At 44.1% G+C, this 18,477-nt stretch overlaps 1 protein-coding gene across 3 annotated transcripts in view; it reads right to left on the reverse strand.

The window, feature by feature from the left end:
- LOC138282863 (serine/threonine-protein phosphatase 6 regulatory ankyrin repeat subunit B-like) overlaps nt 1–18,477 on the reverse strand; it is a 366,276-nt gene that overhangs the window by 16,223 nt on the left and 331,576 nt on the right. For all 3 annotated transcript variants that reach the window (XM_069220832.1, XM_069220833.1, XM_069220834.1), the window contains 4 exons: nt 14,633–14,740; nt 10,487–10,684; nt 3,506–3,712; nt 1,305–2,673 (listed from right to left, as the gene is read on the reverse strand). In XM_069220832.1, coding sequence (XP_069076933.1) covers nt 1,305–2,673; nt 3,506–3,712; nt 10,487–10,684; nt 14,633–14,740 — 1,882 coding nt within the window. The remainder of the gene's footprint in view (nt 1–1,304; nt 2,674–3,505; nt 3,713–10,486; nt 10,685–14,632; nt 14,741–18,477) is intronic.

Genomic DNA, 18,477 nt, shown 5'->3' on the forward strand with positions numbered 1-18,477 from the left:
CAATGAAATATGCGAGCACAGAATACTGAGGCAGCGTAATCCTGAAGCCATCTCGGGCCTCTTTAATAAATTTACAGCCGCTCCTTGCCCCTTCAGCTCACGCTTGCAGTTTTCTGCTTTCTCCTATTGTGACGCTTTTTCGTTTTTCTCTTCCTCCGTCTTTCCTATATGTGTCTTTTGCTTGCAGTAAATGCTTGAGGCAGGAAAATAAGTGCCGGTGCTCAGCACTGGAAACAACAAGCACAAATTAAGCACTGTGATACAGTGCCTTGATGTGAGCTATATTATTTGATAGGCTACTTGACATGAGTTGTTGTCAGTCACAAAAATCAATAGACAAGTGTCCAGCCACTGCAAAGCATGATCATTAATGGCATTCACTGCCTTACATGATAGCTTCTCAGCGGAGGGACCAAGGGTTGAGACAACTGGTTGCCCAGGTCACAAAATAAAAAGGGCCAGGCCTCAATAATCCCTACAGGTGTGTCCTGACTCCACTACACTTCTTTTTGCATTTTTCCCACAGTGTGGACCATCTAAAGGGGTACGCATAATGGTAACGGGCATTTACACATTTGTAAGCCTTAATCTGTTTGGAAATTAGAGGATATTTAAGGCATGCTGGGTGTGTAAACAATTAATATCTGTTAATAGCCACAAAGATATGACTGTGTGGGTTTTTACGACTTCATGTACCTTCACCACACTCCCATTGTCCCTAACCAAAACCGTGAAGCTACAAGTGCTGACGCTCATCTGAATCACTGGCAGTCTTTTTGCAATAGTCAGTGGAGTCAGTAGTAGGAAAAATCTGCAAATTCTGCAAATCATGATTTGTATATTGTGAAAACAAATTCCAGGTACGACCATGAATAGTTTTGTGAATTTAGAGTGCGGGTCCTCCCTATGTATAGGTTAATACGTTAAGGTGCTTTCAAGGAGGTGTAGCCAAGGAAAACTTGTGGCTTACTTTTGAAATTCGGGAATACGCCAGGACTTCTTCAGGGGTAAGTCACGCCTCAAAGCAAAATCTGTGATGCATCCCTGTGAGTTGAAGATGTGGCTAGTTATAGTTTCAGCCGCAGAGAGCTTGACATTTTGCTTCTCCAAGGCAGAGAATAATAATGAAAACAGCCACACCATCATTGCCACTTCTAAACACAACACAAGTTTGTATATTTTTTGCACCAGTCACAAGCTGATTTCTATTGAGCAACACCTTCTAGAGATCTCTCATATAGCCATTAAAAAAAACATCCAAAAATAACTAAAATAGAAGTATTGTTACAATGAATTGAACCCACCTTTATGCTTGCAAAGTATTTTGATGTAATAGAAAAAGTTGGTCAAGAGATTGAATGGCGACGGCGTTCCGGACTTCCTTGTCATCTCTCTGATCAGCGTGGCTCTCCCAAACTTCCATTCTGTGTCAGACTGGGCCTGTATCCTCTGGTATGTGTCACTCATCATGGCAATCAACAGGTTGATCAGAACAATTAATGTCACTATCAGGTAAACTCCAAAAACAAAGCGAACAATAACAAAGGTGAATGGGGGGGTCCTGTCTAGAGATGGCAACGACTCTGGCTCTACAAGGCCAAAGAGTGAGAAGAATAATACAACAGTGATGTCAATAGGGTCCTGAACGGCTGACTCATTCCTTGTGGAGGTTTCATTGTTCATCGATAGGTTTCTGCTTGGTTCTGGGTACACTGGTTGGTATACCGCTGACAGCTGCATGGTGAAAGCCACATGGAACAGGCCAAGGATAACAGCGAAGCGGGTAAGATCTTTGATCAGATCCCGAATTATAATTGCCCATGGTCCAAAGAGGTGGTGGAAGGTGAGGAACTCCAGAAACTGGACAAAGGACAGAGTCATGGCCACCCCAAGGAAAATATTCCTGGCAAAAAGGCAGTGCAAGCGGTCTGTATCCGCGAACAAGAAGGCAAGCAAATGGCATGAGAAGGCAATAGCAGAAAATCCCAAAACAAAGACCCGGATCCACGCTAGCCCAGCTCGTTCCCCTGGATGGGTGAGCTCAGAGACGAGCGTCCCAGAGAGCCAAGCTAACAACAACCATTCATTCCAGTGAGGAAACATAGAGCCCTCGTAGACCGGGCTCAACGGAGGATAGACAATGGTGAGAATGAACAGTATCAGCAGGAATATATGAGAAGCCAAGTGACTCATAAATTTCATGATTGGGATTTTGTTAAACCTATGCTTTAGGGGCAGTGAAAAGATAAGCCACACCAGTGGGCACACCAAAAAGGCAAAGAACAAGAGGGCTATTTTCCACGGTGTCCACCTCAGACTACCGTACCAGACCTCGGTCAAGTAAGTCTGCACAGCGGGATGTGCAACAACATCCTTCTGCTCACACTCAATCAGAGAGTCCAGGATGGTTGTTCCCCGGCTGTTCACAGCTTGGAGAAGGTATCCAGCACTTTTGCTTCCAGAGGCCACCGTGAGGAGCTCGGTTGCCATGTTTTCGCTGTACTTAGCTGAATGGAGGAGGTCCATAGCCCGCTCCTTTTCTTTAAGGGAAGTGATGTAGAACGCACGGGAAAGCTTGACTGCTGTGTCCAGCGGAGCCGAGGAATGAAGAACACATTCCTCAATGACTTTATTGTTGTTCAGCTTCCCACAGACCATAAGATCAAAGACAAACTGCAAGTGCAAAAATAATTATTACGAATATTGGCTTTTAATACAGTTAATTGTGTCATCCAATAATCTAAAATTGATTAAATATATACATTTCTAGAAGATATTGTCTCTCTACACTGGTCAAATATTGAAAAGCTATCATTCAAAAGTCAAAACCACCTGTCTGTATTGACTTTTCTTCAACATTGTCCAAATGGACTACCTTGTTCCATGTTGGCGTATACTACACTCAACAACACGTCTCATCCAGGGCCTGAAGTAATATGATCACATACCCCCATCATCATGGAAATCCACTGGCTCCTCATGTTGGCTCTCACTATCTTTAGAACTAGCTGCATCATTAACAAAGCCTTCCTGATCATCACAAGCAGCACCCCCACTTATTTTGCAGGCAAGCACACCATCACTGGTAGTTCTCATCACACCTGCACTAGGGACCAATCAAACAGCATTGCAAAAACTGGAAAAACAAGGCGGCTTGTCTTTTTCCTCTATGCATCCAAGATCTAAAACAATATTGCCGTACCCATCAGGATCACCCCAACACTGCTCAAATTTAGGAAAAAGATGAAGAGCCACCTCTTTAAAGAACACTACATCCTAGTGCAATAGCTGTCCACTATCCAGCTACCTCTCATATCCGATGTTGACTTTACTCTTGTATTTGACACAGTACAGTGTCTGCCCACCTTTTGGCTAGGCTTGTGCTATCGTGCTATAGAAATACTGTATGCAGACAAATAGAGATGGGCCTCTTGTTTAAGAAAATGAGGTCACTTTTTTATGTATATGCGTAAACTAAAGTCCTTGCCCTTTCTCACGCCCTTACCTTCCTATCTTCAGTGAGTTTCAAGGTGCTGGTGTTTTTCTTCAGAAGGAAGCTCACCACTTCTTGATGATTCTCAGATGCTGCATACTGGATAGCTGTCCTTCCTTCTTTACACTCGAGCGTTGGATTCGTGCCACTTTCCACCAGGAACCGTACCGTGTCCAAGAAACCAGATTTTGCAGCAAAGTGAAGGGGGCTCCAACCGTTCTGTCTCAATCCAATAAAGATATAAAATGAATTGGCTTCCAGGATACATTAGCCTACACATGCACAGAGCGAAGGGTAAAATTAGGTAGCTAAGGGAGTCAGATAGGCTTCGCAGGCCGGCCACTTACCTGTTAGTGGAATGGAGGTTCTGCCTCTGCCATGACAAAGGTGGCTGCCACGCCCTCTGTATAATTGTTTGTAAAGGCATTTTTATTTATTTATCAGCCAATTATAACAGCGGACAGTAGGGAAACATCCTAAACAATGTGTTGGGAACAAACGCAGATGTTTCCCACACAAATGTAACCACGCTTGCCGGAACAAAGACTGCCTTTTTCTGTGCCTTAACCATGTATGTGCTGAACTACGCATATGCATGGTTAAGGCACAAAAAAAACCAGCCAGAGTGGAACGGAAGAGAATGCAGTGAGGTAAGTGGGCCTTGGGCAGGGTTGGGGGGGGTAGTATTTAGGGGTATGGGTGGAATAAGGGCTTGGGTTTCTATTTTTTTTTTTGTGTCGGGGTAGAGGGTTGTGTGCAAATATATATTTTTTTAGGGTAGGGCTTAGGGTGGTGGGTCACGCTATTTTTGTTTTTTTACTTTTTAGGGGTGACCCCCTTCCCTAAAATACCCAAATCCCCCCACCCCCAGCCCTAAAAAAAATAGCCCACTCCCCACACCCACTCCAAGCCCTTAATCCCCCCCACCCCTAAAAATTAAAAAAACAAAAATAGCGCGACCTCTCACCCTAAACCCTGCCCTAAAAAAGAAAATTCGCAAACACCCCCCACCGCCAGCCCTCATATTTTTAGGGGTGGGGGTGGATTAAGGGCTTGGGGTGGGTGTGGAGGGGTAGGCTATTTTTGTTTTAGGGCCCGGGGTAGGGGATTTGGTTATTTTAGGGTAGGGGAGTTGTGCTTTTTTTTTTTAGGTTTTAGGGGTGGGAATGGGGGGGTGATTGCGAATTTTCCTTTTTAGGGCACGGTTTAGGGTGGGAGGTCGCGCTATTTTTGTTTTTTAATTGTTAGTGGTGGGGGGATTAAGGGCTTGGAGTGGGGAGTGGGCTATTTTTTTTAGGGCCAGGGGTGGGGGGGATTTGGGTATTTTAGGGAAGTGGGTCATGCTATTTTTTTTAGGTTTTAGCGGTGGGGTGGATTAAGGGCTTGGGGTGGGTGGGTGGGTGTTTGGGCTAATTTTTGCTTTAGGGGATGTGGGTTGGGTATTTTAGGGTGGGGGTTGCGCTAATACTTTTTCAGGGGTGGGGTACTTTTGAGCCTCAGGGTGTGCGGGGGGTTGTATGATAGACCCACGCATGTAATTCCCACACAATTACTATGCATGCTTTTACAATGAAAAACCGTTTTAAAGGCATGCGTGGTAAAGGCATGCATGGTAACAACGCAGTTGTTGTTCCGACCGAGTTGTTAAGGCATGTGTGGTTCCAGCATGTTTGGTTCCATCATACATTCCGGACAGTGGCATGGGTAATCAATTAAAAAGCTATACAGTGTTGTCACATACAATAATATAGCATAATTAATAATCCCTTGTCTTTGTTCGGCCATTGGGCATCTCTCAGGTCATCTCGGATTTCAAACCCAGAAGAGAGATCGTAGAGTGGCATACACTGGACTGGTGTAGAGTGCACTGGTGTAGATTGTTGCAGAGTATAGTGGCATAGAGCGCAGTGCAATTGGGTGCAGAGGCATTGAATTGAAATTTATACAATGAGCCTTATTTAGACTTAAACGCCGGGTCATGTTTTTTTTCCCTTCTACTGCAGTTCCCATATCTATAACTCCTAGAACAGGGGCCTGCCGGAAAATCGAACACAAATGTCTCTTTCTTTCTGGAGGTTTGGCAGTGTTGCACAGCTATAAATCTGGCAGCCACAGTGTCGGTAGACCTGCCCTAAATGGAACAGGCATACATTTACACTACTTTTCAGCAGCCCCATAGATTTGCCTGACAGTAGATCGAGGTGGTGGCTTTGCCACCATGATAACTGACATTTCCTTACCCTTAAATGAACGTGGATAACTCAGAAATATCTGACACTTTGTGGCAGATACCCCTTTTTTTCACCATCCTCTAAAAGTCCCTCTAACATTATTTCAATTCCTGATTGCACTGATATTTCTCAGTGGTGGTAAAGAAAGCATAATACTGAAAATGTCCAGATACAGCAGTTTATTATCTCCTTACAAATGTAATTATTTTAGATGCTTCCTTGCTGAGATTTTTTAAATCTTCTCATAGTGAATCCTTTACCAAAATGTCTTCTGCTGTACAATATGAGTATCATAGTTATATACATGCAGCATTACACTTGCCACAAAAACAGAACCATGTTTTGTGCTGGAGGAGTTTGGCTTCTTGACTAAAACCATATTTCTCAAATTTTCCAGAAATTGAAAGCGAACAAGTTAAAGTAATACAGTATTTTTGTTTACCTTCTATGCTCATAAAACATAGTTTAGCCATGCTTTGTTTACACTTATTCACAAAATGTAAATATACAAGATATGCATACGCAATACACACATTTATACTTACTGTAGGAAAGTGCCCTACATCTTGGCATCATTACCCCCATTTTCTGCCTGTTGTCTATGTGTGTGCGACTGTGTTCACTGGGATCCTGCTATCCAGGACCCCAGTGATTATGCTCTCTCCCTTCTAATTTGGTTGCTAGAACCTTTTTCATCCCACATTTGGCATACAGGTGCCCCCATGTAAGTCCCTAGTATATGGTACATAGGTACCCAGGGCATTGGGGTGCCAGGGGATCCCTATGTGCTCCATCATGTGTTATGCCACCCATAGGGAGCCCAAGCAGAGTGTTCAGCAGGCCTGCCATTACAGCTTGCGTGAACAGGTGCATACACCCTTTCACTATCAGGTCACTGCACTAGGTCACTTTAGGTCACCCCTATGGGAGGCCCTCCTAATCCAGAGGGCAGGGTGCAAGTACCTGTGTATGAGGGTACCGCTGCACTAGCAGAGGTGCCCCCACGAACTCCAGCTCCATTTTCCTGGGCTTCGTGAGTGCGGGGACGCCATTTTATGCGTGTGCTGGACATAGGTCACTACCTATGCTACATAATGGTATCAAACATGCCAGAATCATACCCCAATACTTTTGCAAGTATTGGCTGTATGATTCCATGCACTCTGGGGGCTCCTTAGAGGACCCCCAGCATTGCTACCACCAGTCTTCCAGGGTTTTCCAGGCAGCCACAGCTGTTGTCACCCTTCAGACAGGTTTCTGCCCTCCTCCTGCTTGATCTGCCGAAGCTCAGGAAGGCAGAACAAAGGATTTCCTTTAGGAGAGGGGTGTTACACCCTCTCCCTTTGGGAATAGGTGTGACCGGCTTGGGAGGGGTAGACTCCCCAGCCCACTGGTTTTGCTTTGAAGGGCACATTTGGTGCCCTCTGTGCATAAACCAGTCCACAACGGTTCAGGGACCCCCAGTCCCTGCTCTGGCGTGAAACTGGACAATGGAAAGGGGAGTGACCACTCCCGTGTTCATCACCAACCCAGGGGTTGTGCTCCAACCTCCTCCAGAGGGTCCCTGGGTTCTGCCATCTTGTTTCTAAGGTTGGCAGGGAACTCTGGGAGCATCTGAGTGGCCAGGCCAGGCAGGTGATGTCAGAGCCGCCTCCTGATTTGTGCTTACCTGGTTAGGTGACCAGGCCCTCTTTCTGGGCTATATAGGGTCTTCCTCTGGGGTGAGTCCTCAGATTTGGCTTGCAAGATTTCAGCAGGACTCCTCTGCAACCTCCAATTCAACTTCTGGCCACCAGAACCGCGACTGGACCCACAAGGAACCTACACGCTGCAGATCCATGAGGAAGACTCTTCTGCAACATTGTATCCCGAGTTCCTGCCAGCTTTGCAACGGTTCCCTCACTGTGCATCCTCAGATGACTGCAACTCTTCAACCTGCACATGAAGAAGAAGGAATCTCCCTTGGGGGTAAGGCATCACTCCCCTGTAACCACAGGTACCTGGCTGCAACAATGACCGGCTGCGTGGATCTCCCCTCATCCTGAGTGGCGTGGGTCCTGCATCACGGGTGGTGGTCCGGATAGTCTTCCTTGGTCCTCTCTCCCAACTGTCACACTTTGGTGGTGGTAAGTTCTTTCCACTCCATGCCAGACAGCGCCCCGTGCACCATGTCCTTTGCAACCTCCAAGGCTTGTTTGTTTCACCTCCAAGGGGAACTTCAGGCAATGTGTGGCTCCAGCACTCCTTCCTGCAGCTCCGGGGTCTCTGCATGGTCCTCCAGCGACGTTGGAGCAACGTCTGTGGTGCTGCGTGGGCTGCTTTAGCAACTTCGGTATGGGTGCTGCCTCTGCTCCTGTGGGCCTTCTGCAACACGGAGGGTCCCCTGTGACTCCCTCTCCTGGGTAAAGTCCCCCTGGACCTTGCTTGTCCCCGGCAGCACCTCTTAACCTCCAACCGTGAATTTGCCTTTGCCAAGGCTTCTTGGTGGAAATCCTTCACTGATACCCATCTGCAATCCAGCATCCTGCGTGGGACACCTTCTGCACATGTCAGGAACTCTTTTCCAGCATCTGTAATGCACTGCTGACCTGTCTTCTTCATCGACCAGCTCCAAAAGGTCATTCTGGGTGGGTAGTATCTCCTACTCCCCCTGGACTCCACAGACACTTCCGGACTTGGTCCCCTCCCTCCACAGGTCTCCATCTTCAGTATTCCATCGCTGGATTCTTGCAGGCTGTTTTCTTTTTCTTCTTTTCATCCTTTGGGGTAGTTTTGGGGAAATCCAGTGTTTTACTCCTGCATTCCTCATTGCTGGGGGGCACTGTATTACTTAGCTGTCTGGTTTCCTAGTACTCTCAGCTCCCTTCTACTCGATTTACTTACCTAGGTGGGGGTACCTTGTTCACATTCCATTTTTTTAGTATATGGTGTGTGCTCCTCCTAGGGCTGCTTTTGCTTATTGCTATTTTATACTGTTTTTTAACCTTTTTATGCATCTCACTGTTTATTAGTGTGTGTATATATATATATATATATTGTGTATTTACTTACCTCCTATTGTAGGGGTGCCTTCCTAGTATTTTCTGATACTGTGTTCCAAAAATAAAGTACTTTTATGATTGTACAACCAAGTGTTTTCTTTCTTGTGTGTAAGTTCTGGGTGACTGTAGTGGTATTGCATGAGCTCTGCATGTCTCCTAGATAAGCCTGGCTGCTCATCCACAGCTACCTCTAGAGAGCCCGGCTTCTAGACACTGCCTGCACTACACTAATAGGGGATACCTGGACCTGGTATAAGGTGTAAGTACCTCAGGCACCCACCACACACCAGGCCAGCTTCCTACACTTACTGTAGGCACAGAGGGCCGGCTTCTGAAAACTATTTTGTACAGGTGCTTATCAAGGTTTGTTAGTCACCAAACTGAAATCTACACTTATAAAAAGATTTACAGATGTGCAATATCACCCCCCCCAAAATGTTGTTATATATGTGTAAATTCTAGGGCTGGGATGGACTGGAAAGTTTCACAAAACTGCACGTGAATAGGCCTGGGTAAAACTAATGTTAAAACGGTGTAATCGCCCCTAATTTTGGTAATTTCAGTAATTTCATGTTACATTTGTTATGTGAAATACCAAATATTGTTGTACTACAGAATCATATAATTATGCTTGGCTCACTGGATAAATTTTACCTGAGCAGCAGCAGACCTGAAAGACTAGAACAACCAGAACAAGAGGGCTGCTGTTTGCGGCACTTGTGTTTTTTTGTGTTATTTTTTCACAAATAAATGCATTCTCAAGTCCAAAATGGATGCAGGGTTACATTTGTGCTAAAATATAACACCAAATTGCAGTTTTACATTTTGCGTAATTTCACGCACATTTTCTGGAATTTCACTTAATTACGCAAAACCAAATAATGCTAATTTTGTACACTCCTTTGCCACTGAGTCTCATCCTGGAAAGGCCTGGAAATTTACTCCTGACAAGGCCAAGAGAAAATTCCTTTCAAGGGTGGGAATGGGTTAGAAACACACCCAAAATTAGCGAGAGTACAGAAGAACACGTTTTAATAGGACAAACATATATTACCCGTGAAGACAAAAAAGAAATATAAAGTGCAGCTGCACAAATCTGAAGTCATTTTTGCATGAACAATGGTACTGCATGTACAGCTGCACATGTGGAAAGCCCTTCAACCATACACAATCGAGAATTCTATGTGCTAATTTCCGATTTTTTGGGTGAATTATGCCTAGATAGATGTGCACTTAGTTTCGAACTAGCTTTCCCAGTGGAGCTGAGGGGTCAATGAAGTCCAAAGCAAATGGAATAAAAGTTAAATCACACAGGGTGGCATTCACAGTTTGGTGGAGAGGGAACGCCAGCTTCAGTCAACAGTTATTCTGCTGCATCAAACATGCAGTTCCTATGTTCTGCTTAAGAGTCTGGGCAGCACTATGTTTCCACCAGGCAATCTTCACTGGTCCTGCATGATGGTCCTGGGAGAAGAAAATATACAATATCCTCAAATGCACAAAGAAAGCTCCGTGCGGGTCAGGTCAGTACCTTTCAAGAAAATCCCTCTTAGAGAGGAAAGTGCTTCTAGTACCTCACAGAAGCTCCAAAAAAATTAACAGCCGAGCTGATGTCCTAGCACTATAACATTTCTTTATTTAGAAAGGACAGAACCCAAGATCTTTGTCTTGAATATTGACTTAAGTGAACAATGGCGACCAAGCACTGTGTTTAACTGTACCTTATCGACTACGTTGATTTCCGCCCCCTGACCCAGCAGGGCTCTCAGCATCTCAATGTGCCCATTGGCTGCGGCCAGGTGCAGGCATGTGCGCCCCCGTCTGTCCTTCAGGTGCAGCTGGGACGTTGACTTGCTCAGGAGGAGACCGACAACGGCAGTGTGGCCATTTTGTGCTGCGAGGTGAAGGGGAGTAGAACTCTGAGGGACAAACAGAATGGTAAGCAAGCCATGTCTGTATGTTTATAAATTTTTTAGAGACTTAGTATTTCTACAAGAAATGCTGTTGGCGGCATAATACTTTCAATTCTTGTACTATTTTCAAAAAGTCTACATGCATATTGATTATAACTAGCTTTTGATTTGTTTAGTTATTTATAATAACCTGCTTTTGTTAAGAGCAATTCAAACCATTCTTGTGCCTGTTGTAAGCACCACAAACAAATAAGGTGTGCTATGTTTGACAAGCCTAATGTTATTCATTTAACCAGGGGTTTAGCTTAGTCAGTTATATTCGGGGCGTGTGAAACAGATTTCCCAACCACCACTGCCTAGCAGTGGTGGTTGGGAAAAATGGGTGAAAATGGCAAAATGGGTGAAAATAGTCATAAATTTAACATGCTTCTCTGCACCACATAAGAGCCATCCAGTCCGCTATTTATTCTTGGCCTGTTTTGTGTGAGAGGGAAGAGGAGGGGTGGGTGTATTAAAGCTCTGGCAAGTGTGTGTCTGTGCTATGGGGGTTGCTGATCTAAGTGGGAATCTGGCCACAGACACTGCTAGCCAAACTGGTGACCCCTACGGCCTCGAAAATTCGCCCACAATCTTATTCTTGTCATTTTGCTCTGTGTTAAGAGACAGAGGTCAAAAGTCAGTTTGTCTTACAATTAATTTTCCTTCTGACTGCTGGGTTCCAGGATTTTGTCAGTTTTTTCCTAACACACAACATTTAAATTGCTAAGTCAACTGTACAAACATTTCCAAATATATTTCAGTAGTTGTGAAAGCCCGTAGTTTGTACTTCTGTGTGATATCAAAACTATTTTAATAGCATGAAAACAAATGAGAACCCTGCTTGGTGATGTGCAAAGAATAAATGTTTTCTGAAACCCGATTTTCACAGATTTGTTAATACATTATATAGTTTTATCAGTAAAGCAGCAAGTTAGTAGTAAGGTTTTTGGACATTCCAAGGAAATATTTTCTCTGTAAATGACAGTGTCCAACCACAATATGCTTTAGTAATATATTTATAAAAAAAAGAGTGTTTAAACAAACCTAGAAACACTCCTGCCCTGGTAGTAATGATGTTAGTAAAATAAGGGACAAGTAATGGATCATGTGTCGCCTATATGTGGGCTAGATTATTTTTATACATGGAGCAACCGTTTAGCCCATTTAGTCAAAGAAAGAAGTTTCTTTGTACTGCAGAAATGCTGAGCTCACATATTTGAAGGTACACTCATATGGGAGAATGAAGAAAAAGGTGACTCTGTAAAGTAAAGTATTTGCCTAGGGTCACACAATTGAGACCCATTTACAGGTCAAGCACATTACAGTTATGGTCGAGTAGATTTTTCAAGTTACTCAACCTGCAGGACTAGTAACATTTTAATGATTTTTCGAGGTCTGCTCCTGAACCCAACTACATACCAGAATCAATTTATTAGGAGAGTGTCACACCCCAAACACCCCCTTTGGAGATACACCCTTGCATTTAACTGACTTTAAAGAGTGGATCACTTATTTGGCTCTGGCAGGATTCACGCTTGTGACCTGTAAGACAGAGCAGGTGCTATCAGTGAGCAGCTAACTCACCAAGCCTCCAGGCCAGCTCTTGTTGTACACATTATTTCAAGCTATGCATTCATCTTCTGAAATCGCAGTCTGTGTTGACGCATCACTGAGCATGACTTTGGTAAACACTTTGGCCCATATTTAAGGAAAAGTGGCGCATCAGAGCTGATGCGCCACTTTTTCTGCACCCACCTACTGGCACCTAACGACACCATGGTTGCGCCGTATTAATAATATGGCGCACCACAGCGGTCGTCAGCACAATAGCATCAACATTTTTGACACTATTGTGGCACTTTTCTACACTAGCGTCAAAAATGTTGATGCTAGTGTAGCAAAGTGCAAGGAGGCCCATAGGTTTCTATGGGAGCGTCATTTTAACGCCTGCTCTAAGCAGGCGTTAAAAATTACACCAAAAATGGCACACTGAAATCTGTTACATTTCACTGCACCATTTTTGCAGGCCTCCTAGCGTCGGAACGCCCTTCTTGCATACATTATGCCTGGCACAGGAATAATGTGGCACAAGGGTGTACAAAGTGGCGCAATGCATGCATTGTGCCACTTTGTAAATATTGCATGTGGAAAAAGCTACTTTTGCACTGCTTTAGCGTAAACAAAATTACGCTATGGCTGCGCTAAGGTGGCGCTAGGGGCTCTTAAATATGCCCCTTTAAGTTTAGGTACCACATGTAAACATCTTCAATCTAGACATGTAGTATTAACATACTTCTTAAGAAACAAACAAAGATAAAGGTTCCATGACATGTGCAACCACTTCAGTAAATCAAAATATACTATATAGATATTATAATTCAGGTTACCAGGAAGAGATGGACTAAGCTGTGCCCAAATACATAGTGGCAAAAGGTGGCAATCTGCGCAGAATAGGACTGTGCACCCCACTACAAATAAATGTGCTTTCTCCAGCGATGGATCAAGTGCAGGAGTGACAGACAGGCCACAGGTCCTCAGGGCTGTAGCTTGGTCAGTAAGACTGGGGAGGTGTGAGCTTCACATTTCCAACAAATACAACACGCAGGGCACATGAGTGGGGCTAGAGGGGCAGCGGAAAGGTAGACGAATGAGGATTGGCAGGGGTGGTAAGTGAGAGAAACACACAATATTTTGTAAAATAACCAACACGTTTTAAGACTGTGTGCGTGCGTTTTTGTCTGTATTTCTGTGAAACTTTCCCTGTGAAATATGACAGACACCTCACCATACCCGACTGTACCCAACTATTTGCCAGAAAATACATTTATTAGCGGGGTGTAACACCCCAACCACCCACCTACGTCCCTGCTGGTCCTTGAACCGCTGCACTGTCTTTTTACAGCAGGCGAGCGTGGCCTGTTTTAGGAATGGTTAGCAGTGGGCGTTCCATGGTGGTAGAACTCTCATGGTGTCTCCCAAAGGATAAGGTCGAGGGACTACCTAGGTGACTCATGTTTCGAGGGTGTCCCTTGTGCCTCGATGGCAGTGTGTCTGCATCAGAAATACGTCATGGGCGCAGATGCAAACGCAATTCCTCATTTCGCTTCAGTCACACCCTATACAACTAAGAGCACACCATGTAGTAATGACGTCAGAATTCTTGTTAAAGTAAGGGCCTGGACAAGCGTAGCTGTTTAATACTAGGTACAATCCCAACTGTCCCAAGTCAAAGAAACACAATCCAATCGGACACAGAAATGTCATAAGTGTTTTCTTAAATTCTGGTTTTAGAATTAAATGTGCTGGTAATTCGTGTGATTTTTTTTTTTTATGCGAAGTCACTTCGGCTAAAAAAATATCGGAAGGTAATAAACTTCTCTTGGTGAGATGTCTACACCAACGAGTCTCTCGCATGCAAAAAGTACATAAAATTGCATAACGTGGGATTTGAAGTAATTCTGAGGGTTTCACATAATCCGAAATTGGGAAATTACACCAATTTCATCAGCATAATTAAAATTTCGCCAATGGAACACTATGAAGCTTAACTCTAACAACGAATAAAGAAGAATTGCGTATGAAAAACAATATAATACCCCTCTTCATATTACTTCGAGGCAAAAGGTACGACAATGCAGGTGGAAATCATGGAAGGAGCTATGCAAAGATGGGGCCCAGGGACGCTTCTACGAACTGGGTCCAAGATAACTGACAAGCCTTTTATTCAAGAAGTCTGGGTACAGGTTGATTCAACAGGAGTTGCATGAGTCTTTCTTCACTCGCCAGTCTTACCTGCGGAGCTGCTAATGGTGGAATCATGAGACAGGGAACATTACAGCCAATATCCTTCCACATACAACGCACAAGATCACTCACACAGGCCAGGAGGAACAGAGTACACCACAGATCACTCACCTGTACGTTGGTTGGAGTATCTGCCTGCACTCCAGGGTAGTTAAGCAGAAGTCGAACCAAGCTCTCGTGTCCTGACTGGGCTGCTAAATGCAGTGGAGTGTAACCAGACTACAGGAAAGAAAAAGTCTGAATCAGGTTTTCACAATTCTAAGAAAAGTTGTGGCTTCTATGTGCGGCAAGCCCTGACAGCCCAGTCCAATAATGTCTCTGGTTAGCTGGTTCTGTGGCTTGTTCTCTCTATGTGTGTGCCAGTCTGTATTTAATGCTACATGAGAAGGGAATAAATAACGTAAATAGAAACAAGCATTGCCAAAGCCAATACATCTCGAATATGTAATAGCTTTTGGCTTTGCAAATGTAGCCATGTTGTACACCATCTTGGCTGCGGTTCAGCATGGCTAAAAGTTAGTGGCATAGAGGAGAGTGGCGTGGAGTGTCATATAGTGGAATGGTGGAGAGTGGAGTAGCATGTTGTAGAGTAGATGTCTTGTATTGAAGTGGCACAGTGTGGAGTCGCGTAGCATAACATACACTGGAGTGGCATAGGGTTGACTGGTGTAGAGTGCACTGTCATAGAGTGTTGCAGAGTATAGTGGCATGGAGTGCAGTGGCATAGAGTGGTGCAGAGTGGAGTGGAGTAGAGTTGAGTGATGCAGAGGGCAGTGGCGCAGACTAGAATAGAGTGCAGTGGTGTAAAGTGCAGAGTAAAGCCGAGTGGCATAAACTGCAGAGGACTAAAAAATAAATAAATAAATAAACTGCAGTGGCATAGAGTAGTGCAGAGTAGAGTAGCGTAGAGTGGTGCAAAATAGAGTAGCATAGAGTTGTGCAAAGTAAAGTATAATGCCACACAAAGGAGTGGCATAGAGTGCAGTAGTGTAGAGTGGAGTAGCGTAAAGTGGAGTAGTGCGTAGTAGAGTTACGTAGATTTCAGTGGCAGAGAGTAGAGTTTTGCAGAGCAGAGTGTCAGAGTGCAAAAGAGAAGAGTGGAGTAGAGTGGTGTAAAGTACAATTATACAGAGTAGAGTGCAGAGCCAGAGAGTGCAGTTGTGGACAGTGCACTGGAGTAGAGTGCAGTGGTTAAGAGTAGAGTAGCATAGAATGGAGTAGAGTGGCATAGATTGCAGTGTTATAGAGTAAATTGTGTCAACACCAGGACAGTGCGTGCTCTACGGGCATCTAGAATGCAAAAACCCAACACTCGCAAGATAATGTAATTTATGCATTGTGATGATATGTTATTGTTTAACCTTTTGCATTGCAGAATTCCATCCAAAAGATTCATTTTTAAGGTGCTTATAAATACTGTACATTTGCGCCTTTAAAGAATGGAGACATCATTTGTTGGGAGCTAAATATACTGTCACAGTATATACTGATCATCGCAATCTTCAATTCATGAGTTCTGCCAGACTTTTGACTCCTCGGCAATTACGCTGGATGCTGGTTTTTGCCGAGTTTGATTTTGTGGTAACCTTCCGGCCTGGTAAAGATAATCGCAAAGCTGACGCCTTGTCCCGCCAAGAGTCTACCACATTGCCTGCAGTTCAAACCTCCAGAGCTATCATTGCTCCTGACAAGGTCCTATGTATCATAAAAACAGAAGATTTCTTTGAAGACATCCGCAATTCATTCACTGTTGAAAAATGGCAGGCATGGGCCCAAGCAGATCCGAAAAGATCAATCAAGCAAGGATTACCCTTTCACAATGCTCGTTTGTTCGTGCCCACTACCAAACTTCGCAAGATAGTGTTTCATTGGTTGCATGTTATACCTACAGCAGGTCACCCTGGTACTCCTAAAACTCTTGAATTAATCCAACGCTATTTTTGGTGGCCTACCTTAACAAAGGATGTAAAAACAATGGTAAACAACTGCGAAGTCCGTGCTCGCACTAAAACAAGTCATTCAAAACCAAAAGGGTTGTTACACCCACTCCCAACCCCAAGTCGTCCGTGGGAACACATCTCTTTAGACTTTATTACAGGTCTGCCAGTGGTTCAACAGCATTCAGTAATTCTGGTGGTAGTAGATAGTCTCACGAAATATGGACATTTCATTGCCTGTAAGAAATTACCCACCTCTAGTGAACTGGCAACTATCTTACTGAATAGAGTGGTTCGTTATCCTGGACTGCCAAAAGTGATCCTCTCCGATCGGGGATCGCAATTTGCCTCCAACTTCTGGAAGACATGGTGTAAAACACTCCAAGTGACATCTACCCTATCTACTAGCCACCATCCTCAAACAGATGGTCAAACGGAGAGACTAAATCAGACTTTGAAGCAATACCTACGTTCTTACGCTGAAAAAGCACTTAATTCATGGACATCAATGCTCTGGTTAGCTGAGTTAGCCTACAACAACTCCTTCCACACGTCTACTGGCGTTACACCCTTCTTTGGCTTGTTTGGCTATCATCCTGACACCTTGCCCATCACAATTCCTCAAGAAAGTTCTCTCACTCCAGCTGTGTCAGAAATCATTCAACATTTGCATCAAACTCAGAAATGGATTCAACAATATTTAGAAAAAGCCCCCCAAAAAATACAAAAAGCATTATGACAAGAAACATTGTGAGGGACCGCAGTATCAACCTGGTGACAAAGTGTGGCTTTCCACAAAACATATAGACTTCAAGAAGAAGCACATGTTCAACCCCAAATTTATAGGTCCTTACACTGTTCTTCAGCAAATCAATCCTGTGACCTATAAACTACAATTGCCAAAATCATTACGGATTCATCCAGTGTTCCATACTTCCCTCTTAAAAAAGGCAGTCCAAAAGGTCCACCCTCATCCAGCTCCTGTTCTAGTACAAGGGGAAGAAGAATATGAAGTCAAGAAAGTGTTGGACTCTAAACTGAGAGGGCGTAACGTATGGTACTTAATCTCATGGAAAGGTTATGGCCCTGAAAGTAATTCATGGGTTTCCGCATCTGATGTTCATGCTCCAGTACTTGTGAGACGCTTTCATCGTCTCAATCCAGATAAACCAGGCCCTAGAGCGTGCCTGGGAGAGGGGAGTACTGTCAACACCAGGACAGTGCACGCTCTACGGGCATCTGGAATGCAAAAACCCAACACTCGCAAGATAATGTAATTTATGCATTGTGATGATATGTTATTGTTTAACCTTTTGCATTGCAGAATTCCATCCAAAAGATTTATTTTTAAGGTGCTTATAAATACTGTACATTTGCAATGTATTGCTGCAGACATTCAGAGTGTGTTAGGGTGTGGTCCCTTTCCAGGGCCTTCTAGAGACTTTCCCTGCAACATGCCTGGGTGTGGTTCTAGGCTGGGCCAAGACTCTATAAAAGAGAGTCAGCCCAACTTCCAGTGCTCACTATTCAGATGTCCCGGTGCAGAGCAGCAGCTTCTTCCTGAGCTCCTGCTCCGGCGGCCTATTTGGATTTTCCAGTCTTCTGCACTCATCTCTCATTGGTGATCACTGTTTCCAGGCGGTAAGACGGTGTTTGGACATTTCCCAACACCGTAATTGAGAATTTTCATATTCTTGATTTTAATTCTTAAATGAATAACAGATTACTTGTGTGCTGCCATTTTTTGGCATTTGTATGGTGGCATTTGAATCGGCAAGACGCGCAATTCTTTCCTCGTGTATAAATAATGTAAATTACTGTGCGCTACTATTCTAAGACATTTTCTTGGTAGCATTTCAAGTTGACACGTTGCGTGATTTATTCCTTGAATCTATGTTGTGTGATTTCATGGTGCACAATCCTTTATGGTGTTTAATACTCATATACAAATCTGCAATGTGCGCAATCCACTTCCCAATGTTTTTTCTGAGATGAACACAACAATACCAGAGTTCTAGA

Source organism: Pleurodeles waltl, chromosome 2_2 (genome assembly GCF_031143425.1).
Source record: "Pleurodeles waltl isolate 20211129_DDA chromosome 2_2, aPleWal1.hap1.20221129, whole genome shotgun sequence".
Taxonomy (NCBI): domain Eukaryota; kingdom Metazoa; phylum Chordata; class Amphibia; order Caudata; family Salamandridae; genus Pleurodeles; species Pleurodeles waltl.